This window comes from Pinus tabuliformis, chromosome 2_2 (genome assembly GCF_031772625.1).
Source record: "Pinus tabuliformis cultivar Carrire ecotype Pingquan chromosome 2_2, CPIR1, whole genome shotgun sequence".
NCBI lineage: Eukaryota > Viridiplantae > Streptophyta > Pinopsida > Pinales > Pinaceae > Pinus > Pinus tabuliformis.
In genome coordinates this window covers 336,136,593-336,163,058 of record NC_142300.1, presented here as the reverse complement: position 1 = coordinate 336,163,058, position 26,466 = coordinate 336,136,593, and the positions used below count along the sequence as shown (strand labels likewise).

Genomic DNA, 26,466 nt, shown 5'->3' with positions numbered 1-26,466 from the left:
TGCAACTTAGAATTGCTTTTATGACATAAACATTTGTTTCGTGGCATTCCCCTATTACTCAATTGTTTTTATAACATAAATATCTCTATACACAAAATTACTATCGAATATTGGTTTGCCTAACAATTACTTTGGGCCTTTTCTCCTCTTAACTTTATTGTTTTTACAATATACATACTTCTTTATACGAATCAAAGAAAATGATTTACAACAACATACAAATTTCAATTTACTGTAATTATTAAATTGATAATTTACATAATTATAAAACAATAATAATTTTATAATTATAACCTAAATATAAATATGAAAATATAAACATGAATGAATAATAGTTGATTATTTCTGATTTGCTTTGCTTTCTCGCCCTTTCGGCCACGACGTTTCTTGAGCGAGTTCATGATCTCTCATTACCCATTAATGATTCATTACCCATTAATGAATAACTAATTGAATTTCCTATCGTTTTGACCCGAAAAATTTATAGATTTTGCATAACATCTTTAACTTGCATCTTTAATCTCAATAGCCATGGAACATTCCGCTGCCAAAATTGCAGGTACGACATCCTTTTATGAATCCTGCTTTGAAAACTTTCGTTTAATGAAATATAACCAGGCGAAATTCAATGGAGTCATGAGACCGCACTGTTCAATAGTATTAGGTCTAGGGTTATATGATAAAATTTGATCGGCATTTGCAGGAGATCAGTTCAGGCCGAGCATATTTGAGTTCAAATCCCTCTGCCTTATTTTTGATGGGGAATTCTAGCGGTAGATTCTGCTTAACTTTTAAATCTTTGGGAATTGATATAAAGATTCTATTATATTGCAGAAAATAGAGTTGCGCAAGCCGAAGAGATGGAGGCATTGCAATCCATTTATGGAAATGATTGCACTGTTTCTCAAGAGGAACACTATTGCCAGGTACTCAATTTGTGCACGAGTAAGAATTTCAACTTGTAAACAAGGAATTTCTTAAATTAGCTTATTATGGATTATTTATACTAATTATGTCAACAATAGTTTGAGCCAAAAGCAGCCCTTAGTAAACTCTTAACTGGATTTTAGAATCGATCACCGGGAATTCAAACATAGGATTTTAAACAGAAACACATGGATATAGAGTTTACCATCAGGGAATCTATATCTCCAAATAAATTGTTGTAATTCATCACCACATCTGAGTTATTTTGTATGGCGCAGGCTAAATCTCGTTCATTGGGACCCTGAAGTTGCCCAAGCTCTGCCCTGGCACAATACACATGAATGGGGTCTCTCTTGTGTACAACACATACCATAACCCAGGTGTTATGTGCAGAGCCCAGCCATACCATTACGGGAGCATTATGGTGGGTGCACATGGGTGTCGTACTTTCCACACCAGGGTGCATAAATTCTGTGCTGCTCATAGCCGAGATAAACAAGTTTTAATTTTGTCCATTTTGTATGTAATATCCATGGTCGTGATTTGTATGGGTGTCGTACTGCCCATGCCAGCCTGCTTAAATTCTGTGCTGCTCATAGCCGAGATAAACAAGATTTAGTCTTTGCCCATTTTGTATGTAATATGTATGCTCATGATTTGTACTAATGTTCGAGACCGATATATTTATAATATCATGTTTCAATATTTTTAAAATCTACTTTTTGTGATAAGGGCTTTATCATTTTTATTAACAACTTAAGCTTTACGTTAGGGTTTTTACTTCATTTTGTAATAAAGTGGAGTTATAAGATTTCCCTGTTTTATTGGTAATATCTTATGATTTATCCTTTAATCAATACTACCTACTGGTTTATTTGGAGAAGTTTTCTTCCGTTACATGGATTTGTGGGTGTAGTCCTCCATTAGGTGCCCCCATTGTTTTATTTGCTTTGGGTTCCTTGTTTTCTTCCACTTTTAGTTTTTGTTGTTTCTGTTAGAGCAATAATTTTAGTAGTGTTAACCCATAAATTAGCCCCCTTGCAAATTTAGAGGGTTAAATATCAACATATTTCATTAGGTTGGAAATGGGTGACATGTCCCAGGTTAGCCCATCAATCCATAGGTGTGTGTGATAATGATGGTTATGGAGTGGGAAAGACTTTAGGGTAGGTGCCATAGCCATGTAACCAGCTAATGGGTGGGTCCAACATCTTGAGTGTATAGATGTGAGGAGGGAGCAATTGTGGTGGCATTTCCTCGACCTACTTTTTCCACCCCTCTGGTGCGCCTTTTACTTTTAATGATTTGTCTTTATTAGGTGCATAGCTTAGGAGCCCAAGCTTGCTTTTGTATTTTTCCAATACCCCTTTAAGATGAAGTAATTTCTTGCTCATCAGGGTTGGGACTTTCAAGAGTTCCTTTCTTTGGATGAAGCATCAAATGCTTGAGGAACTGGGTGATGGCTAATGAGGGGGGTAGAGCTCATGCTAGGATTTTTTCCATGCACTAAATAATGTCCCAACCATCTTTTGCATTTTACATTTTTCTTTCATTGTGGCTTTTTATGCATTTAACTTTCCTTTAGCTGCATCAACCTTTAGGGCCAAGTTTTCAGGCCCTGACTCAAGGATGTGGATGAAGGGTGTCAATCCCAATGACCAATGACCACTAGCTCGAAGAATGGAGATGGATGATAGGGAGAGATGGAAAATGGTAAGTATGGATTACCTTGGACATGCTACATCAATCACTACCTCTCCAATAGTGCACTTCCTAAACCCTAAAGTCCTTCAGAGGAGGCCTTGTGACCAATATTTTTATCATGACTGTTAAGGTCCTGACAACTTTCCTACATGGGCACACACAGGGCAAGAACCCATTATCTCCTCAACCCAATCTCCTGCTATTTAGGTCTAACATGCTGAAAATTGTAACTAGGTTCGGTCTTCATAATGACCTATGTATAATCATGACATTGTATATTTTGTGTAAAGAAAGAAAAAGAAAGAAAATAAATTTTTATTTTTATGTAAAGCATCGGTTTCATGCTCAAGTTTAGGTTAAAAGCATGTTCTTCGTGCTTATAGGTCTTTTTAGGATAAAGAAGAAAGTATGTCATGTATTATAGTCCCATTTAGACCCATTGTAACAAAGAAAAATATTTATTTTGTCAAGAAAAAGCCATTTATTTCTTCAAGTCCAAGTCGGCCCCAGTGAAGGACAAGTTGGTCTAATGGAGGGTTATTCGACCCCCAAGGAGGCTATAAATATAAGGAACTCGACCTCATTTGACACACTCACTCATCACGAGTTTGATCTGCAATAACGAAGGAGGAAAATAGCTAGAAGGACGAAGAAAAGAAGGAAGAATCAAGTTTCTTGGGATAATTTCTCTCTCTTTGCCCACACGTGTGAAGTTAGGGTTTTTGTGTAGCTGTAGTTGTAGGAGGCTGAAATTGCAGGGCCGAAATTCAGAGAAGCAGTTGCAAGGCCGAAATTCTAGAGCGAAGTTGCAAAAGGTCGAAGTTTGGAGGCTGCCTTGAAGAAGATCTTGCTGGGGGCTGACTTGGTACTTGGGAGAATTTTGGGCTTTGGTCTTTGGGTCTTGGAAGTCTCATTGTAAGAAGATTCTATAAGAAGAGAAGCATTTCTTTATGGGTTTTCCCCTTGGAGGGGTTTTGCCCTGGCATGGAGCCTATATCTCGTGTGCTCTGTCTTTTTGTGATCTACATTGTTTTGGTAATTGCTTGATGAACAAGAACTAAAGAAATATAAAAGGCCAACTAACATCACAAGTAATTATCAAGTTAAGGAAAATCATCTATAATCTACAAGTCTCTTGATTTTCCAACATGGTATCAGAGCTAAGGTGCAAGAAGGAGACTAAAGATCACATCCTAGTTGGCACTATGGCAAGGGTTATAAATAAGGGTTTCAAGTTTGTTGGAGATATCACTACATCCATCAAGGGTTTCATCTTGAAGATCATGTCCAAGCTAGAAGTAATGGATGGAAGTATATTTTTTGCTTTATTTGGTACTTTCAAGGATGAGAATGTATGGGTTATCGACAGTGGTGCTTCCAGACATATGACGGGAGAATGCAGCCAACTCCAGATTTTGTCAAAAGGAATTTGCTCTCTTTCTATCAAACTTGGAGACAAGAAGAGCTATCTAGTGAATGGGATTGGATATACTTCATTGGAGCTTGAATCTGGTGGAAGTATTCATCTTAACAACATCCTATATGGTCTAGGTTTGAAGAAAAACTTATATGGTCTAGGTTTGAAGGAAAACTTACTTTCTATTCTGTCTAGAGGATAAGGATTATAAAATAGCTTTTGTTGATGGCAAGGTTTTGGTTTGGGGTAAGGGCTCTAGTATTGATGATGCTAGGGTGATTGGGATTCGTGAATGAACATTATGTAGACTTTTTACACCTCTATCTCAAGCCCTAGTTCACTTGGATGTGACCCCTTCCGAACTATGGCATAGAAGGTATGGACACCTTCATTATCAAATTTTGCCATCTCTAAGTCAAATGGTCAATGGCATCCCCGAATTGAAGGAAGAACATGAAGGAACTTGTAAGGGTTGCGCTCTAGGCAAGAACTTGAAGAAGCCATTTGCAAGAAGTGATACTAGATCTAAGGAAATTCTAGATCTCATACACTCTGACGTATGTGGTCCTATGGCAGTAAAGTCCCTTAGTGGACATCAATATTATGTAACCTTCATTGATGATTTCTCAGGGAAAACTTGGTTATACGTCCTCAAGAACAAGGATGAGGTATTCGAGAAGTTTCAAAAATTAAAAAATGAAGTCAAGAATCTGATAGAAATAAAGATCAAGATTTTGAGATCTGACAATGGTGGAGAATATACCTCCAAAGAACTCATAGCTTTTTGCAAGGAAGCTGGGATTAAGAAGGAGCTCATTGTTCCTTATAATCCTGAACAGAATGGTGTGGCCAAAAGGAAGAATAAAACAATTGAAGAATGTGTTAGGGCCATGCTACATGACCAAGATCTCCCTCAATTCCTATGGGGAGAAGCATGTGTGACAACTGTTTACTTGCAGAACCGAAGTCCTCACAAGATTCTCAACAACATGACTCCAGAAGAAGCATTTACAGGAAAGAAGCCAAATGTGGATCATCTTCGAATATTTGGGTGTCTTGTTTATATTCATATACCGAAGGACAAAAGAAAGAAGTTGGATCCTACCAGTATGAAGGGCATCTTTGTTGGGTATAGTGCTTCATCAAAGGCATACAAAATCTATATTAAGGAGGATCGTTGAATTGAAGTAAGCAAGGATGTCATCTTTGATGAAAGTATAGCTTACAAGAAATCAAAGGATGTTCTAGTTGATTTTGATGAAGAAGAGATACCTATCTTTGAGGATATCTCAAGGAAAATGATGGTCAAGATCTGACATCAACTCAAGAAGATGTTGAAGGTCCTAGTGAGCCTGTATAACAAGTAATTGTTCCTGAAAATCGAAAGAGGCTTGCTTGGTTGAGAACTACTCTACAAGAAGTAGGACACACAACAAAAGGGACCTTTAGAGAAAGCAAAAGACCGAAGAGGTATTCTGGATATGCTGCATATATGACGAAGCTCATTGAAGCTGAACCGTCCTCCTATGAAAAGATGCAACTAAACATCAAGAGTGGAGGAATGCGATGCAGGAAGAATACTAGTCATGAAGAATGATGTCTGGGAAATCGTTCCTAGGCCAAGTGACAAATCGATAGTCACTTCAAAATGGATATATAAGATAAAGCATGCTATGGATGGGAGCATTGATAAATACAAAGCAAGGTTTGTAGCAAGAGGCTTCTCATAGAAAGAAGGTATTGATTACGAAGAAACCTTTGCTCCTACAACTAGATATACAACAATTAGATCACTTGTTTCTTTGGTTGCTACTATGGGATGGAACATCCATCAAATGGATGTTAAGACAACTTTTTTGAATGGGACTATTGATGAAGAGGTTTACATTGAGCAACCTCAAGGATTTGAAATAAATTAGAGGGAGACTCATGTTTGCAGACTAAAGAAAGCTCTATATGGCTTAAAGCAAGCACCTAGAGCTTGGTATGCAAGAATGGATGCATACCTATTGAGACTTGGTTTTACCAAGAGTTTTGCAGATCCTAACCTATACATTAGGGTGGTCCAGGGTGAACCAGTTATCATACTCTTGTATGTGGATGATCTACTTGTTACAGGTGTAGAGCATCAAATTCAGGAATGCAAGAAGCAGTTAGCAACCGAGTTTGATATGAAGGATCTTGGGATTATGCATTACTACTTGGGACTAGAAGTTTGGCAGAAGCCGGGTGAAATATATCTTGGTCAAGGGAAATATGTGATCAAGATTCTTTAGAAATTTGGCATGATGGATAGCAAGCCTATGATGACTCCTATGATTACCAATCTAAAGAAGTTGAGGAGTTCAAATTCTAGTCTAGTGGATCCTACTTGCTACAAACAGTTGATTGGGTCCTTGATGTATTTGGTAAACACTAGACCAGACATTTGTTTTGCAGTAAATGTCCTTAGTCAGTTTTAGATGGAGCCAAAACATGATCATTGGATTGCAGCCAAGCACATCTTAAGATATTTGCGTGGAACCATACATCACTACCTTCGTTATAATGGTAATGAGATTCAACTCATGGGATATATAGATTCCGATTGGGGTGGCAGTGAGACAGATGGAAGAAGCACAACAGGTGGATGCTTCAGCCTAGGATCTTCCATGGTCTCATGGATGAGCAAAAAGCAGGATACAATTTCTTTGAGTAGTGTTGAAGCTAAGTATGTTGCTGCAAGCGAAGTTTGTTGGGAAGCTGTTTGGCTCAAGAAGTTATTATTAGATTTGTTTGAAGGACCGCTTAGCCCTACATGCATACATTGTGATAATGAGAGTTGCATCAGATTGCTTGAAGACCTGGTGTTTCATGCTAGGACGAAGCATATAAATAATAAGTACCACTATATTAGAAGCTTGGTACGTGATGGGGTCATAGAGCTACACTATTTACCTACAAATGAACAGGTAGCCGATATTCTGACTAAAGCATTACCAAACAAGAAGCTTGAGTACTTGAGAGGTAAACTTGGTTTGGTAAACATCTCTTCCCTAATCGAGAGGGAGTAATGTTGGATAGTTCTTGTCTTTATTTGTCATGCACTGGACCAGGACTAATAGCCGTAAGTCTGAGTGAAGGCCATGTTACCACTCAAACTAGCAGGAATCCCAGGAGGTGATCCTAAAGGGCAACTACTAGGTCAAGGGCAACAATGGAGCGATAACCCACCTTTACCTCAGCTAAGGCTCCATGTTCTTTATGGACTTTCATTGATGGGAGGAGACCTGGTATAAAGAGGAATCACTAAATGAATAGGTCAATAAGAGGATGATGAATGATTCCAAAGGCGTATTCACAAGAGAGACTCAATTGTATGACTTTCTTGCTTGAAAAGCAAGGTGATATGCTCTCTAGGAAGGGCTAATAGAATTCTTGAGGCTAGGGTTTGGGAATATATCTTGTCAAGAGGTTTCCTAAACCCGAAAATCCTTGTGGAGAATTGGCCTTTACATGATCTTTGTGGAATTAGAGTTGTAAAGTTGCGGGACCATAAAGGACCAAGTGGACCCAAAATTAGGTCAAGGGTATGGAGTTGGTCAACCAAGGAGGGGCTTGACCTAATTAGTGGTGAGAAGAGGATTAAAAGACATTTTTTTTTGAGATTTGGATGCAATGATCCCAATGAGGTCACTTACCCAAAATCAGCCTAGAGCAAGAAATGGTCTTGTGGCTAGGGCTTGCTATATCTCGGGATTCCACAGTCAGAATTGCTTGAAATTTGGAGGACCTCTTGAACAAACTACAACGCAATAGTGGACCAAGTTTCAATGGTTTTGGATGGCTACCTATGAGTTCGTGTGATGCCCTAGGAGACGTTCTGGGGTTAGGCCTAGAATTGGAAGAAATGAAGAAAAGAAATGTTATTTTGACCACCAAAGGGATACGAGGATCAGTGCCTTATTGCTTGGGCTTAATGGAGTCAAGATACACATAGATCATGAAATTTCGTGAGCTAAGGAGACCTAATTGATCTTTGCAAGCCTCTCGAAGGGCAACAACTAGGTCAATAGAGATTTATACTTCAAATTTGTGAAGGAGACAAAGTTTCGAGGTCTTTAACCTAAGAGGTGCCTCTAGGAACATTCACCCAATCCCTCAAAGGTCAACACATGCATTTAATCACTTATTCAAGGTCCCAAAAGAATTTCGCATTACATTTAACCCATACAAGAATAAAGATAACAACATACATGCAGTTAACTAGTAAGATAACAAGAATAACATCAAAATTTTGACTTACATGAGAGAGAGTATATACATTTATCAACTTCGCATTAGAGAAGCTCCAAAGACAATAGCGAAATCCAAACATCATAGTGCATCAAGAAAAGCTCCCAAAATTCATCCTAGCAAAAATTGCGAAAAACTCATGAGAGATACCAATCCAATCCAATCTAATCCACGTGATGATGAGAGAAATGAATCACCTCTTATCTATTTTTACAATATCTAATGAATTTAAGTGGCCTAATTTGGACTAATAATGCCCATAAAATAAAATAATGTGCATTATAACAATACTTTTGGTGACAAGCCCACCAAATAGCTCAATAACATAAAGATAAGCCTCTCAAGAGGGAGGGATGATCAACGTGATGAGTCATTGGGCCTTTGAGGAGGCCTAATGAAGTCCAGAGTGTGCCATGATGTGAGAATGGACCTCAAACATAGTGGAAAGGGGGTTGGCCCCTTGTTATCTAAGCAAATCCTTGTGGTGCCCCCAAGTGGGTGTGGAGGGCACAAGAACATCCCCATGGGTCTCCAAGTGGATCGAAAGTGCTTGTAAACCATATGTAAGGGCTCAGATAATGACATAAGACCTCATCTGGACCCTAGATCATCTGCCAAGTGTGTGGTGCATGTGTGGGGCTGGCTGGGCATGGTGAACTGTGTGCTTCATCCTTGTGTGGTCTAAAATGCGGATGCAAATTAGAGTTTAATTTAATGTCAACCCGGGAAGGTAAACTTAGAAGTGCTTATCTAAAATATATAGATCTAGAAAGATTCCTAATTTGTCCAAGATCTTAAAGTCCCCTTAGAGGAACATATTCATTAAGATCTCTTTCAATAACTAATCAAGCCTAGATCTAACAATTGTTTGAGATCTATGATTCTCTTACAAGAACATATTCTACAAGATCTCTTCCAAAATTAGATCATCTAATTAGAACTTAAAAGCGGAAATGAAGTAAACCTAGATCTAATCATCGTATGAGATCTTATGGTTCTTTTACAAAAACACTTTCAAATAAGATCCTTCCAATATTAGAACATTTAATAAAATTTGAAAGCTGAAATCAACAAAAACATAAAGTAAATTATAAACAAATAAGCATGCAAGTGAGGCCATGGGGGCCCTCCATAACTCCACTTGCGGATGCAAATTAGAGTTTAATTTAATGTCAACCCGGAAAGGTAAACTTAGAAGTGCTTATCTAAAATATATAGATCTAGAAAGATTCCTAATTTGTCCAAGATCTTAAAGTCCTCTTACAGGAACATATTCATTAAGATCTCTTTCAATAACTAATCAAGCCTAGATCTAACAATTGTTTGAGATCTATGATTATCTTACAAGAACATATTCTACAAGATCTCTTCCAAAATTAGATCATCGAATTAGAACTTAAAAGCGGAAATGAAGTAAACCTAGATCTAATCATTGTATGAGATCTTATGGTTCTTTTACAAAAACACTTTCAAATAAGATCATTCCAATATTAGAACATTTAATAAAACTTGAAAGCTGAAATCAAACAAAAACATAAAGTAAATTATAAACAAATAAGCATGCAAGTGAGGCCATGGGGGCCCTCCATAACTCCACCAGCACACCACTTCAATGGAGACTCAGATGTAGAAGCAAAATTGAAGTATGATCCTTTATTTCAAAATCTTCATTACAAACCAACTCTAAGATTACAACTCTAAGCTTCTAAGATTACATACTCCAAAATTCTAAGATTACAAAAACTTCCAGATTACAAATGGAGGAGATTGTACTCCTATTTATACAATGGGATGAGTAACAAACTCATAATGATCATCCACTAATCTACTTTCCCATTATTACAAAATATGATCCCACAAATCTCTCAAGCATTTTTAACTACTTTCCCATTATTACAAAATATGATCCCTTTGAATCCTCCACAAATCTCTCACATATCTTGGATAAGATATGCCAACCAAATCCTCCATGATCTTCTCCTTAGGAATTGGATAAGATATGCCAACCAAATCCTCCATGATTTTCTCCTTAGGAATAGGATAAGATATGCCAACCAAATTCTCCATGATTTTCTCCTTAGGAATAGGCTTGCATAATTATCTCCTTAATATGGTGGAGGAGATATTAATTCTTCACATATTTCCTACACATCACAAAACTCACATATTCTTGAGATATATATAAAAATATGTATATTTTCTAATATTTAATCATAAATTCACTTGTAATACAAAAATGAATAAAATGGAAAATAAGAAGGTGAAACCCAAATGTATTTATGAAAATGATATGATAAAAGGTTAATGAGATGATGAAATGTAAGGAATAGTGAAGAAAAAAGTGGATGAAAATATGACATTTTTGAGTCCCAACATCCTCCCCAACTAAACTTGTTGCATGTCCTCATGCAACCATGCATGGGTCTCTTTAAGAACATTTGGCATCTTGAACAACTTTTGCTTTACATGATGATGTTTTTAATAATGAATGTTTCCAGGATATGTGAAAGACATGAGTAACAACTTACATTTTCTTATGGTTGGTTCTTGTGTGACAACCATGAATACAAAGAATGTTGGTTCTTGTGTTAACAACATTCATTTCGTTTTCTATTCTCTTTTCTTCAATAATAATGTAAACACTCACTGGAAATCATAAGCTATCAATGTGCATAAGAAAGCCCTTTTGTAATATTAATGAAGCATGCCAATATTACGTATGAAGCAAAGTGCAACAAAGTATCATTGGAAAATAAATGTTGGTGAATGGTAAATGAGAAAAAATGGAGTGATAGTGGTGAAGAAATGGAATCATGGAAGTGAATATGTAGTGTGGTGAAGAAATGGAATCATGGAAGTGAATATAGTTCTCCCCCCCCTCAACTGAATTGGTTGCATGTCCTCATGCAACTTGACATGGCTCATGAAAGGAAATGTAGCATGGTGAGGGAATTTTCCAAAATATTCAAGTTAGCATATAAGGAATTGCATGATTAAAGATTAGAAAACAACATACCTCTACTTACCCAAGAATGATGAACTATGCAAGAGGAATGTAGCTGCTGCTGGATCAGGAAAATGTGACTGATGTTGTTGTTACTGGATCCTGGGAAATGAAGGAATCTGAACTGCTGATGCTGAATCATGGAAAAGATAAATGCTGAAAGTGGAACTGTGGTACTCTCATAGATCAGAATTCATGCTGCTGTAACTGCTGAGGGAGTCGTGAAAAAGTGTATAGTCTTCACCTGCTACTAAACTTCTTGGTACAATTCTAATCATGCGAAAGAATGTGTCGATGTCGAGCATGAATAGAAATCATTGGATTACCGGCCATTGATGTATGCCGTTAACCAATGCGAGGCAACTCACCATTGATGTCAATGAGTGCCAAGGTACCTGAGTACATCTTGCGAAGTGCGAATGGATGTGTTGAGGTCGAGCCACTTGCAAGATCTGAAGATCAAGGGACATTGATGTATTCCCATGATCGTCAGCGAGAGAACTTGCCATTAAGGCATGCAAGCCTCTAGGTACTCAAAAGGAACTCTAGTCTATTTCCCAGATAAGGTGCTGATGTCGATGGGGCAAGACTTGTTGAAAGGTGGGCCTTAAGGAATCCCACATCAGTCAACGCGAGTTTGTACAAAAAGATTTGGTAGGACTATAAATGGAAAGAACTCACGGACAAGCAGTGTGGATCAACATGGCGAGGAAAACAAGGCAATGTAATCATGGAAAGGGAATGAGTTTTATTCAAAGGAAAACTAGAAGGCAAAAATAAACTGAAAAGGATAAAGGAATGTATGCGATTCAGAAAAATAGGCGTGCATGAAGTCGTGAAAGATAAGGTAATGGAAGATGGCTGCAACATAGGGATGGTCTAGGCGTTTGGAAGGAAAAAGGGAGTAATCATGACGCAAAAGGATCGTTGTGTAGTGGAAAATGTCATGATATGTGCAGTGAAGAATTAGCTCCTTCGAGCGTCCAAAAATGGATGTAAGGAAATGCATGGTGTATGAAGATGAACTCTTGCTGTGAAAAATGGATATGGAAATGTCATGCTTTATGGATTTACAATTGGTGGAATTCAAAATCTGCTTCAAAAAGGGAGGTGCAAGGTAGTGGTTGTGGAGTTGGATTTGTCTTTAGAATTTTTCATGAATTGTAGTCTTTGGAAGACCAATTGTCGTCACAATGTAATCTCCTTATGATCACTTGATTATCCTGTAACCTGTAAAAAAAAAAAGTTGGCAGAAAGAAAACATAAGTGTGTTCAAGAAGAAATGGCCATTTCCTTCATGATTCTTACGCAAAAATTTCATACCAAATAAAACATATTAAGGACAATCAAAGTGTTGAAATTGACTTAATCATGATATTAAAATCAATCCATTCTTAAAAATAACCATGAAAAGTAATACTCCCTGTTGGTGTCAGATGATATATGCTCGGCAAAAAGATTGGCATTAGAAAGATCTGCGTTGTTCTGCATATTAGTATGTCGTATAAAAGCATTCAACAAAAATATGTTATGAGTTTAATGCCAACTTGAAGCTATCGAAACAAGATAATCATCATCTATAGAATCCTCCAAATGTTTGATCCTCGAAATTTGTTTCCAAGTGTTCCATTTTTTTAATTTTCAAACCTGCATGAAAATTTTATTTATTTATTTTTATTTTTATTTTTTAAATAAAAAAAACAAAAGAATGAAATTCAATTTTTTTTTTTTAAATTTTATTTTAATTTAATTTTCTAATTTTTTATTTTTATTTTTAATTTGGTTTTTTTTTTTTTTTTTATTATTATTATTTTTTTTAATAAAGAAATCAATTAAAAACTAATATAGAAAATTTCTAAAAATAAACTAACACTAAAATGGATTTTTTTCAATATCCTAAAAAACTAGATTTTATCTAACTTATTTTAAGATGATCTTTTTCTCATTTACAAAATTCTTTATTGTCGCATTGCAGATTAGTTTTCCAGCGAGAGTATTTTTATTTGAAATAAATCAATAGATTTTCTGATCTTCCAGATCGCACGAAGCGCGGGAAGAGAGCATACTAATCTCTTGATATTTATTTATGCAGGTTAGCGTGGATGGATAAAACACTATTAAAATCTGCGACAAAAAAAAACACAATTAAGATCTGCGACAAAACCTTGCATTATCTACACTCTTTCTGCAATGTCGCGGGGGCATTTAGACTCTCGGAAGACAAATCTTTCCGATAATCAGGCTCCTGGCTCACCCGTGATACAGAAACAAGACATAGAGATGCAAAGATGTGCCACTGAATTTATTCATGATGATTTATTTTTTGAAAACAAGACTAAAAACTTCTAATGATAATGACTTCTAATGACTTCTAATGAGATCTCATTTTTATTTTTCTAATCTATTCTATATTAACTTAAAAGATGTTTTATTTTCTAAGTAAAAGAATGCTTTCAATGAAGCCATCTACGGACTAAAAATTCAATCATGCTCACATCAAGATTTAAAAATTTTACACTATGTTTTGCAAGTATGTGAGAATCCTGTCTTAGAGTTGGTTCAAGGCTATTGTTCTTGCTCTCCAAGAAGTACCTGTTCAACATTGTCAAATTCATCATCCGTAGATGGATTAGTGAGAAATGGGGGTTTAAAATAAAAGCTGAATTTAAATTATCTATGTGCGAAAATGAAAAAAAAGAATGCTCCAAACTTTGAACTCCTTTACGAATCTGTGGTCACCAAGTTCCACAAATTAGTCCATAAAAACAAATGCATAAAATAAATACTAAATCCTTCTAGTTGCACTTCCCCGGCAACGGCGCCAAAATGTGTGGTCTAAAATGCGGATGCAAATTAGAGTTTAATTTAATGTCAACTCGGGAAGGTAAACTTAGAAGTGCTTATCTAAAATATATAGATCTAAAAAGATTCCTAATTTGTCCAAGATCTTAAAGTCCCCTTACAGGAACATATTCATTAAGATCTCTTTCAATAACTAATCAAGCCTAGATCTAACAATTGTTTGAGATCTATGATTCTCTTACAAGAACATATTCTACAAGATCTCTTCCAAAATTAGATCATCTAATTAGAACTTAAAAGCGGAAATGAAGTAAACCTAGATCTAATCATCGTATGAGATCTTATGGTTCTTTTACAAAAACAGTTTTAGATAAGATCCTTCCAATATTAAAACATTTAATAAAACTTGAAAGCTGAAATCAAACAAAAACATAAAGTAAATTATAAACAAATAAGCATGCAAGTGAGGCCATGGGGGCCCTCCATAACTCCACCAGCACACCACTTCAATGGAGACTCAGATGTAGAAGCAAAATTGAAGTATGATCCTTTATTTCAAAATCTTCATTACAAACCAACTCTAAGATTACAACTCTAAGCTTCTAAGATTACATACTCCAAAATTCTAAGATTACAAAAACTTCCAGATTACAAATGGAGGAGATTGTACTCCTATTTATACAATGGGATGAGTAACAAACTCATAATGATCATCCACTAATCTACTTTCCCATTATTACAAAATATGATCCCTTTGAATCCTCCATAAATCTCTCACATATCTTGGATAAGATATGCCAACCAAATCCTCCATGATCTTCTCCTTAGGAATTGGATAAGATATGCCAACCAAATCCTCCATGATTTTCTTCTTAGGAATAGGATAAGATATGCCAACCAAATTCTCCATGATTTTCTCCTTAGGAATAGGCTTGCATAATTATCTCCTTAATATGGTGGAGGAGATATTAATTCTTCACATATTTCCTACACATCACAAAACTCACATATTCTTGAGATATATATAAAAATATGTATATTTTCTAATATTTAATCATAAATTCACTTGTAATACAAAAATGAATAAAATGGAAAATAAGAAGGTGAAACCCAAATGTATTTATGAAAATGATATGATAAAAGGTTAATGAGATGATGAAATGTAAGGAATAGTGAAGAAAAAGGTGGATGAAAATATGACATCTCTGAGTCCCAACAATCCTCATCAAAAAGGTCAAACACAAGAAATCAATGAATGTTGCTGGGGATCCATGAAGTACTCTCTGCTATGGTGGAGACCCATGGCTCTCAATACTCACTCTACAAGTGCCCATGTGTCCCTCTAGGGGATAGGACCACGTATAGGGAGACCAAACTCCAAATGGAAACCCACTTGCAATCCCGCATAAGATCCAATGCGTCCCCTAGCCCTCCAATACAACAAATCATTAGAATAATCAAGTAAAAGAGTTTACAAATCATGGAATCAATGGGGTACTTCATGGTGGCATGCCATTCCATAGTGGGCTTTGGCATGTACAAGTGTCTCCAAGCTCAATAAGGGGGTTAGCCAAGGACCCTATTAGGTGGTTTCAACCTTTAAAATGGTGACATGTACATGGTAGTCCATCAAATAGTAGGTGGCATATGATATAATGATGAGATGCAGTGGGGATTAAGGGAAAAACTCCATGCCACATGTTAGGGTACAAGCGTAGCTATAATAGGGGAAGCACACACTTAGGTGTATGAGTGTAGGAGGTAGAAATCATGGTACATAAGTTACCTCGACCTTTGTTTTTCCACCCTTCTTCATATGCCTTTTGCCTTTTTATTGATTTTTCTTCATAACTGCTTGGGGCTCCAGGGGATGAGAGCATGATGTGTGGTATATAGCAGTAAGTACCCCCTTTTTAGGTGGGGCATTTCATTGCCCACCAGGGGTTGGGACAGTCATGGGTTCCTTAATGTGGAGGGGGGTCATCTAGGGCCCATAGGAACCAGGGTGATGGCCATAAATAAGGGGTAGAGCTTATGATTGGCTTTTGCCCATGTGCTAAATGTGTATGTCCCGACCATCTTTTGCATTTTGTGGTACGTTTCTTGTTGTGAGTGGCCAAATTATGCTTTTTCTTTTCTTTTTATTTGCATCAACCTCCGGGGCATCGTTCCAGGGCTCGACCCAAAGTGTGGACAAGGGGAAAGGGAGGCTTAACCCTTCGTGGATCCAGTGGACACATGTGGACCGGGATGGGAAATATGATGAATGGGGTTATAATGAGCAGGGGGGAGTGTGTTATGAAACCGGCTCACAAAAAGATAGAAAAGATAGATAAACGCCTTCAAAATAAGCCTCTTCGAGGGGCAACCTCCTTTACATTACACAAATGAACAATTCTTGGATGATACATGAAAAGACCTCTTTTCTGTATCTAAGAGTCTAAGGGTTCACAATACAATCAGAGTCGACATAACAATAACAATGTAACTGCACAATAATAACAATAGTGGGCTTCTATGGGGCACAATAATAAAAATATGGGGACTACATGGGAACAACAATATAATAAGGGGGTTGCACTAATAACAATAAGGGGTTACACTAGTAGTATAGGGACCTAACATGCCCCTCTCCTTCAAAAAGTGTTGTCCTCAACGCTTGAGTAGTTCTAGATGCTTCTGTATAAAATTCTTGTCCTCCCATGTGGAATCTTTAGCGGGTAAGTTCTTCCACTTGATGAGATACTCTGAAATTGATCGATTTCGTAGTTGTCAGGTTCTTGTTTTTGTGACTACTCCAGGTTCCAATATGAATTTTCCTTCCTCATCAAGTTCTGGCAATATTGTTTGAACTGGGATCTTCTGCAACTTTTGAATGAGTTCCCACCCTGCTTCGACATTCTTCCATTCATCACTTGCTTCGTTTATCGAATTTGGTTGGATAATTATACCAACCTCTAGCATTTTTGCAACCATACGTTCAATTTCACTCTTTTGGGCATATGGATATCTGTAAGGCCTGATGTTTGGAGGAACACTTCTTGGAATCAAATGAATAGCATGATCATGATCACAAATAGGTGGGAGGCCTTTGGGAGTCTCAAATACCTTGGAATGATTGTCCAAGATGTTTTGGAGATCTGGAGAAATAAATGATTTCGATGTAGGAACCTCGAGAGAACATAATTGTGCAATTACAGCTCGTTATTTTTTCTTTAGAAGCTTTGTCATTCCATTAGAGCTGATTATGTTTCTAGGTTTCCCTGTGATACCCTTTAATTCAACTTCCTTTCCTTTCGAAGAAAATTTCATGAAAAGTTCTTGAAAATTAAAAGCTATTGTACCCAAGGATTGTAGCCATTGGACTCCTAGTACAACATCAACACCACCCATTGGAATTGAAAGCATTGGGCTATTCAATACATATTCTCCCATGGATAGCTTGATATTATGGCACTTTCTAGAGCAATTTATGGTCCCTCCACTTGCAACCATCATTTGACACTCTGGAGCTGGATATAGGAAGCAATTCAATTCCTTAGATATTTTACAATGAATAAAATTATGGGTACTGCCCGAGTCAATCAAGATTCAACACTATTTATTTTTTCTTCTTGATATGTCCTTCTATCTTGATAGTTTGAGGAGTTGTGATTCTGGCCAATGCATTACAAGATATGGTCGGATTCATTTCTTCTTTCTCCAGGGTTTGTTCCTGGTGTATATCTTCTTCTTTTGATGTTTCTTGTTCCTTTTCTTGCTCCTCTTCCCCATATATGTAAATTAATTTATGCTTAGCACACTTACGACCTTTAGTGTATTTTCTATCACAATTGTAACAAAGCCCTTTTGCTCTTTTTTCTTCCAATTGTTTGGTGTCAACCTTGTAGGTGGTGAAAGGCTAGGAGCAACAACAGTTCCATCTTTATAGTTATGAGCGGTAGGCTTCCTTGTTGCCATAATTTTGCTTTCAATTTTTCTTGCCAACCTGTGTGCCATATCTAGTGAATCAGGTTCCCAAAAGCGAACTTCATGTTGGATGTTATCATTTAAAGTCCCTATGAAGACTTCAATCCTGCGCTTCTCTGGAATATCATTTACCCTTATATTCAATTTTTGGAAGTGCTCAATGTGCTGTACCATTGAACCCTTTTGTTTGAGATTTATCAATTGGCTAAATAAGGTGTTTCTCTTTATATCCTCATAATGTGCTATCATTTCCTCTGCGAAAATTGACCACGTGACAAGTGGTTTATGAGAACAAAACCTTTCATACCATAAAAATTGATTCGGTTCTAAATATAAAGATGCAATACGTACTTTTTGTGACAGTTTCACCTCATGTAGATCAAAATATTTCTCCATATGTAGTATCCATGTTACAGAATCCTTGCCATCAATCTTCCTCATATCTATCTTTGGAATATGCTGGGTATTCAATCCAACGTTAGATTCTATGAAATCATGATTAACATTACTTTTGTTCTCATGATAAGTTTCCTCTACTACCTTTTCGCCATTAGGAGGCCTTTCCTGTAGTAGCTTTGTCTCACCTTCCTTCAAACCTTCCATGTCTTTCTTCAAATCTTCCATGCCTTTCTTCCAATATGCTTTCATACCATCAATATCAGCTTCCATGGCATAGATAAAACTATTTATCTTAGTTTCGATCGCATTCTTCAAATCATCCATCCATTTTTGCTTACTAGGTGTTTCTATTTTCTTGATTCGAGTCATTCTTTTTCTTGCTTTTAGCAGCTCGATCTTGAATATGTTGTATCTCTGAAATTTCAGATCTCCAAGGTCTGAAATTGCGACTTGCAGTAGCCCTCCGCGTCCTCTTTCCAATGCCACTAGTCTGATCGAAATTGGATTCTCCAAGAAAGAGTTATGCCCAATCTCCCAAGATGACCTGCTTATATACTTTTTTAGTAGAGCGAACTTGTACGAAGTGCCACGTGTTACTGTTTCGACCTTAGGACCTAAAATTGATACACAGAAAACTACAGTCCGTCTTCTTTCTGTAACTTCTTACGAAATTTCAATCTGATGCTCAAAGAGAAAGTTATGACGACTTTCCCAAGGTCACCTGTTTAGGATGTAATTTGGGAGCCTGCAGAAACCCTAAATGTCTTGGACTGTATCTTTGAAAATATAGAGAAACAAGATTTGAAATTCGGGCCCGAGCTTCACCAAGTTTTCGGCTCAAATGGATTTTAATTTCAGAGTCTGAAACTTTGTAGAAAAACAATTATAGCGAAAATGCCACGATGACCTGTTTGAGATGGAATTCTAGAGCTTTGCAAAAACCCTAACTTCCTCAGATCATATCTCCGAAAATATAGCGAGACAAGATTTGAAATTCAGACCCGAGGTTCAGCGAGATGTTGTCTCAAATGGGTTTTTTTGTTAGCTTCTGAAACGTCGCAGAAAAAACGTTATAGCAAAAATGCCACAATGCCTGTTTGGAGTAGCGAAACCCTAGAATCCAAAGCTCTGATACCAAATTTTGTCAAACCAGTGCAAAAAAGATAGAAAAACACCTTCAAAATAAGCCTCTTCGAGGGGGCAACCTCCTTTACATTACACAAATGAACAATTCTTGGATGATACAAATGAAAAGACCTCATTTCTATATATAGGAGTCTAAGGGGTCATAATACAATCAAAGCTGACATAACAATAATAATGTAACTGCACAATAATAACAATAGTGGGCTTCTATGGGGCACAATAATAACAATATGGGGACTACATGGGAACAACAATATAATAAGGGGGTTGCACTAATAACAATAAGGGGTTACACTAGTAGTATAGGGACCTAACAGAGTGATGTATATGGTATCGGGAAGCGGGACCACGCGACAAAAACCGGGATTTCCTGTGTAGTGCAAGCCCTAAAGTAAATAACCAGTAAAGAAGATCCCACAGGACTAGGATATAAGGCTAACCATCAAATTGGGGGGAGGAGACAAGAGTACAAACCAACTCACTCTTTCCACCGAATCCCCCCCACCAATCCATTCCCGAAAGTGTCCATGAAAAGTAAACAAAATTACTCAACTATACTAATGAAAAGCCATACGTTTGGGGTCGGGAGGCCCATCTTCAAATATATGATCATAACAGATGGGCGAGGGACCACATGGCTGGCTTAGGTGGCTGAGACAATGGCACATTGAGTTGTCTGGTGGCTGCAAGGAGCTGCTGGTTACCGGTTGAGGACCATCTAGGAGAAATTTTTTCTCCTGTGCATACTACCCATCTAGGAGAAATTTTTTCTCCTGTGCATACTACCCACAGGTGGTGGGTAACATCTGGCTCCAATTGGGACATGAACTCTCAGAAAGGTGCACAAAGCTACTCGAATGGGAGGTCATGAGAACACCAACAATCTCTTGGTACCACAGACCTATTACCTACACATATCAAAGACCAAGCACACGGGGCAACATGTTTTTGTGGTGTCTTATGATCACCCATGCTTAGTATTAGGCCATAAAATCAATAGAAAAATAAAGTTTATTCTAAATATAGTGAGTCTACCATGAAAATATCAAATGATGTTAGTTCTAATGAGGGAATCAATATGCAATGCATCCTACCTAACATGCATATGGTACAAAGCTAATACTAAGTGTAATCATAAAGCCAGTGCAACCAACATATCATCAAATCAATATAAATACGTCGGCCTATATGATTACTCATGTAGCAAATCCCAAAGTGAATTAGACACAATCACATGGAGGATGAAGCAGGTGGGAGGTGGGAAAATATGATCTCCATTTGAGGTAAAAGGAAGCCTTAGGAGAAGGAAAATAAGTCAATCTAGAAGTGTGGGGCTTTCCCTCTAAGTACACAATGGTGGAATGAATGATCACTCTCAAGAGCTCCCTATCATAATCATTGTTCATAATATTATGCTTTGTAGATGCCACAAGGTTATGATGGGAGGGGAGAGGAGGATGAGGGAAGGAAGGAGTGTGATAAGTGGGTTTCTCAATGTGATGGTCACATTGGAGAGGGGTGGTTATGGAGTGATCATAATCATGAGGGTGTGTCCGAGGAGGTGAAATATATTTAATGAGGGGCTCTTCCTTGACACTTTACTTAGAAGGGGGAAAGGGCTCATGGTCACTTACGATCATATGGCAAGGGGTAAGGGAATCACTTATGGATGACTCAAAATGATGAACAAAAGAAAAAGGTGATGGGGAAGGTGAGGTATTTTATTCAATGGGATCCTTTTCCTGAAAATTAAATTCAAGTGATTTGAATATACTCCCGGAATCATAAGGAAGGCAGGCAGGCAGGAGCAAGGGCCTTATCAATTCCATCATCATTAGTATCAAAGATAGGGTCTTCCCAAAAAGGAAAGTCAATTACTTCCAACTGCCCTCTTTTATGTAAGGGAAAATAATGATCCTTTTTATCAAGGGTATTGATGGATATGTCATCATAAATAATGCCTAAGAGAAAGGGGAGACCATTCTTAGCCTAGTCTTCCTTGTCAGTGTCATAAATGGGAGCACAATCAAATTGAGGACCAACAATTTCCCATTTCTCCTTTCCAATGTGGAAGTAATCTCCAATGTCACCTTTCAAGGGGCTAATGGGGTCACCTTCCTCAAGGTTATTAAAAGGAGAGTCATCGGGAGTAATATCCTTGAGAAAGGTAAGGTTGGCCTCAACTTCACTTTCCATAAAATCATCCTTCCCAACCCATGTGTTCTCAAAATCATCCTTTTCATCATGTGGACCCAAGGAGGACTCATCTTTTTGCTCATCATTTCGATTTCCAAAGTCTTCTCCAAATTCTTCATCTTCATTACTTGGCAAGCGAGACTTCTTCTGTAATAGATCTAACCTGCAAATATATGATAAAACAAATATACCCAAGAAATAACAAGATCAAATATAGAAATGCTTCTCTTTATTGATCAAACCCTTAAGGTAGGGCAACACCATACATTTATTCCTTAAGGAAGGAGAACACTCCAAGAGCCATATGCTTGTCCATACAATATTCCTTGACATCTCTCAATGGGGAGTCTCTAGCCTCTATATAGGCCTCATACATACAATACCATGGGTCATTACCATGTTTCCCTCAATACCATTTATCTAATACAATGAGCTTAGTACATTATTGCTAACTAATTGTGGTCTCTTACATGATACGAGTTAACGACTTTATTTATTATTATGGCCCATCCTATTATTATATTATTCCCTTGGATACCTCCCTCTATACCCCATACTATCCCCCCTAGGTATACTACATTCCACCCCCCTTAAACATGTTTCGTCCCCGAAACATAAGAAGAATACAAATAATAAGATCTACTCAAAAGAGTAGTCCACTAGTACCATGCACGTGCACGTAGCCATCCAAGAGAAAGGTGAACCCTCGATCTAGCTGGTGCCTCGCTTGGTTGAGATGGAAGTTGACCCTGACAGCTCTTTTGTGTTGATGTGTAGCGGGTGGATCGTCGCCCCTTTCTATCTGTCATGCGGGGGTTGTTGTCTTTGTGGCTAATTTGTTGCCATCGTGTTGGTTGTTTTCTTGCGGGGTAATGCGGGTGGTGATATTTTGAAGTTTTGAAGGGGGAAAGGGCTCATGGTCACTTACGATCATATGACAAGGGGTAAGGGAATCACTTATGGATGACTCAAAATGATGAACAAAAGAAAAAGGTGATGGGGAAGGTGAGGTATTTTATTCAATGGGATCCTTTTCTTGAAAATTAAATTCAAGTGATTTGAATATACTCCCGGAATCATAAGGAACGCAGGCAGGCAGGAGCAAGGGCCTTATCAATTCCATCATCATTAGTATCAAAGATAGGGTCTTCCCAAAAAGGAAAGTCAATTACTTCCAACTGCCCTCTTTTATGTAAGGGAAAATAATGATCCTTTTTATCAAGGGTATTGATGGATATGTCATCATAAATAATGCCTGAGAGAAAGGGGAGACCATTCTTAGCCTAGTCTTCCTTGTCAGTGTCATAAATGGGAGCACAATCAAATTGAGGAACAACAATTTCCCATTTCTCCTTTCCAATGTGGAAGTAATCTCCAATGTCACCTTTCAAGGGGCTAATGGGGTCACCTTCCTCAAGGTTCTTAAAAGGAGAGTCATCGGGAGTAATATCCTTGAGAAAGGTAAGGTTGGCCTCAACTTCACTTTCCATAAAATCATCCTTCCCAACCCATGTGTTCTCAAAATCATCCTTTTCATCATGTGGACCCAAGGAGGACTCATCTTTTTGCTCATCATTTTGATTTCCAAAGTCTTCTCCAAATTCTTCATCTTCATTACTTGGCAAGCGAGACTTCTTCTATAATAGATCTAACCTGCAAATATATGATAAAACAAATATACCCAAGAAATAACAAGATCAAATATAGAAATGCTTCTCTTTATTGATCAAACCCTTAAGGTAGGGCAACACCATACATTTACTCCTTAAGGAAGGAGAACACTCCAAGAGCCATATGCTTGTCCATACAATATTCCTTGACATCTCTCAATGGGGAGTCTCTAGCCTCTATATAGGCCTCATACATACAATACCATGGATCATTACCATGTTTCCCTCAATACCATTTATCTAATACAATGAGCTTAGTACATTATTGCTAACTAATTGTGGTCTCTTACATGATACGAGTTAACGACTTTATTTATTATTATGGCCCATCCTATTATTATATTATTCCCTTAGATACCTCCCTCTATACCCCATACTATCCCCCCTAGGTATACTACATTCCACCCCTCTTAAACATGTTTCGTCCCCGAAACATAAGAAGAACACAAATAATAAGATCTACTCAAAAGAGTAGTCCACTAGTACCATGCACGTGCATCTAGCCATCCAAGAGAAAGGTGAACCCTCGATCTAGCTGGTGCCTCGCTTGCTTGAGATGGAAGTTGACCCTGACGGCTCTTTTGTGTTGATGTGTAGCGGGTGGATCGTCGCCCCTCTCTATCTGTCATGCGGGGGTTGTTGTCCTTGTGGCTAATTTGTTGCCATCGTGTTGGTTGTTTTCTTGCGGGGTGATGTGGGTGGTGATATGTTGAAGTTTTAACCAACAATGTATCTTTCTTTAATTCACCACCTAATGGAGCCTGATTGGTATCTGGTACATGTGGCGTCTGCTGTTGTTTCTTATATTCCAATATTACTTCAACCGCAGATTCCTCATCTGATGTATCCGTACCTGTAACATTTTCTGCTTTAGCCTCCTTGGACTCTACCTGTTTTTCTAGTACCTGGTTTGATGTTTGTGTTTGGTTGTCGACCATCAAGGGCTCATCATTTGATGTGTCAGTCCCTGGAACATCTTCTGCTTCAGTCTCCTTGGACTTTACCTGTTTATTGATGAAAATATCCCGTAATGTAATTTTCTTCTTTTTATACCAGAGCTTCAAGAATTTTTTTGCACATTAATATTGATAGTACCAACAGATTCCATCTAAGGGTATCCCAAAACAACATCCACATTAGCCATATCTGAAGCATAAAAATCAGAATGCAATACATACTTGTCCATAGAAATCTTCAAATCTTTATAAACTTGAACATCCACATTATCAACCTGTGTGTTTTCCATGTGTTTTGCTGGAACTTGCAATTTTTTTGCCAAATTAACATTTATAAGATTTTGCTTGCAACTAGGATTTATAGACACAATAATCTTCTCCTTCTGAATACATCCATGAACCTGTAATAAGTAGAAACCTTCAGAAAATAACCCCTTATATGCGTCATTCTCCTGTTTTCTGACATGAGACCATTTGTCTAAATTGAGTTTTTCAAATTCTTTATTCGAAAGTTTGGACAACTTCTTTCTGTCAAGTGAGTTCCACCATATGGCAGCCTCATTTTTCAGCCAAGTCCATACGAAATATGTCCAACATTCCAGAGCGGTTTTCTTAAAGTCTGTTATGAATTTTTCAATAGTAGGACCATTATCTTTCCCTGCAATATATTTCTTGCTAGAAGCCATGAAAAGGGTTCTGAAAAATCACTTACTTGGCGAAAATTAAAATGGCCACAGTTCGTTCAATATTGCTTAGAATCCTTATTATGACCTGTTTTCGGAAATGGAATGACCATTTTGCATCTTCTCTTGTGATAAAAATCCCGATCTAGGCACTGAAATTCCAGATTCACACTGCAACTGTCCTGCCGTCACAAAAAATTATGAAAAAAGAGCTGATTTTAAATCAACAATATCTCCTTCATCTGGGCTTTGATTCGACCGATATTTTTTTTGAAATTGGGTAATTTTTCAAGAGGATCTCAGATCTGCGATTTGTTTCTCAAAATTCCTCACAAAAATGACAAAAATTAACTGGAGATCTGCCGTCCACGAATTTTTGTCAAGCAATTTCTGCAACACAGCTGATTTTTAAATCAGCGATATCTCCCTCATCTGGACTCTGATTTGGCCGATTTTTTTTTTGAAATTGGGTATTTTTTGCAAAGAATACAAATCTGCAATTAGATTCTACAAATTTTGCCCCAAAAATTACAGAGCTAATCTGCAAACTCGCCACTCCAAAAAATTTTTGCAAAAAAAAAATTCTCCGCTTTGCCCAAGAAAGTGCTCTGATACCACTTGTAATAGATCTGACATGTAAATATATGATAAAGCAAATATACCCAAGAAATAACAAGATCAAATATAGAAATGCTTCTCTTTATTGATCAAACTTTTAAGGTAGGGCAACACCATACATTCACTCCTTAAGAAAGGAGAACATTCCACAAGCCATATGCTTGTCCATGAAATATTCCTTGACATCTCTCAATGGGGAGTCTCTAGCTTCTATATAGGCCTCATACATACAATACCGTGGGTCATTACCATGGTTCCCTCAATACCATCTATCTAATACAATGGACTTATTACATTATTGCTAACTACTTGTGGTCCTTTACATGATACGGGTTAACCACTTTATTTATTACTATGGCCCATCCCATTATTACATTATTCTCTTGGGTACCTCCCTCTGTACCCCATATTACCCCCCTAGGTATGCTACATCTTCCCTCTTTTCTTGGAGAACCATAACCAAGGTATTTGTTACATGAGCTTGGTAAAATGCTTCTAGGAGGAGAGCATCAGTGGGGTTCTCTTTATATTCACATTTCATTTTATAGAGCTTCTCCTCTTCCTTGTACAAATGGAAGAATACTTCCTTAGCATTACATTCCCTTACTAACCCCCTGCATGAATTACTATATTCATCCACTCTTTCTTGCATGATCTGGAGGTTTTCAGGATCAAACTCTTTGTCATTTTCAGAGGAGAT

General features: G+C 37.4%; 1 protein-coding gene across 10 annotated transcripts in view; it reads left to right on the top strand.

The window, feature by feature from the left end:
* The first annotated feature begins 361 nt into the window (after positions 1 to 361).
* Positions 362 to 26,466, top strand: part of LOC149192652 (uncharacterized) — a 316,669-nt gene continuing 290,564 nt past the window's right edge. For 3 of the 10 annotated variants that reach the window (XR_016254896.1, XR_016254897.1, XM_089406435.1), the window contains exons 1-2: positions 363 to 559; positions 835 to 926. Coding sequence is in view for 7 of the 10 variants with exons in the window: in XM_089406435.1 (XP_089262561.1) it covers positions 532 to 559; positions 835 to 926 (120 nt within the window). In the remaining 3 variants the exon portion in view is untranslated. Of the gene's footprint in view, positions 560 to 834; positions 927 to 1,205; positions 1,352 to 26,466 lie in introns of all 10 variants that reach the window. The other 7 variants (XR_016254895.1, XM_089406433.1, XM_089406439.1 and 4 more) reach the window with 6 other exon arrangements.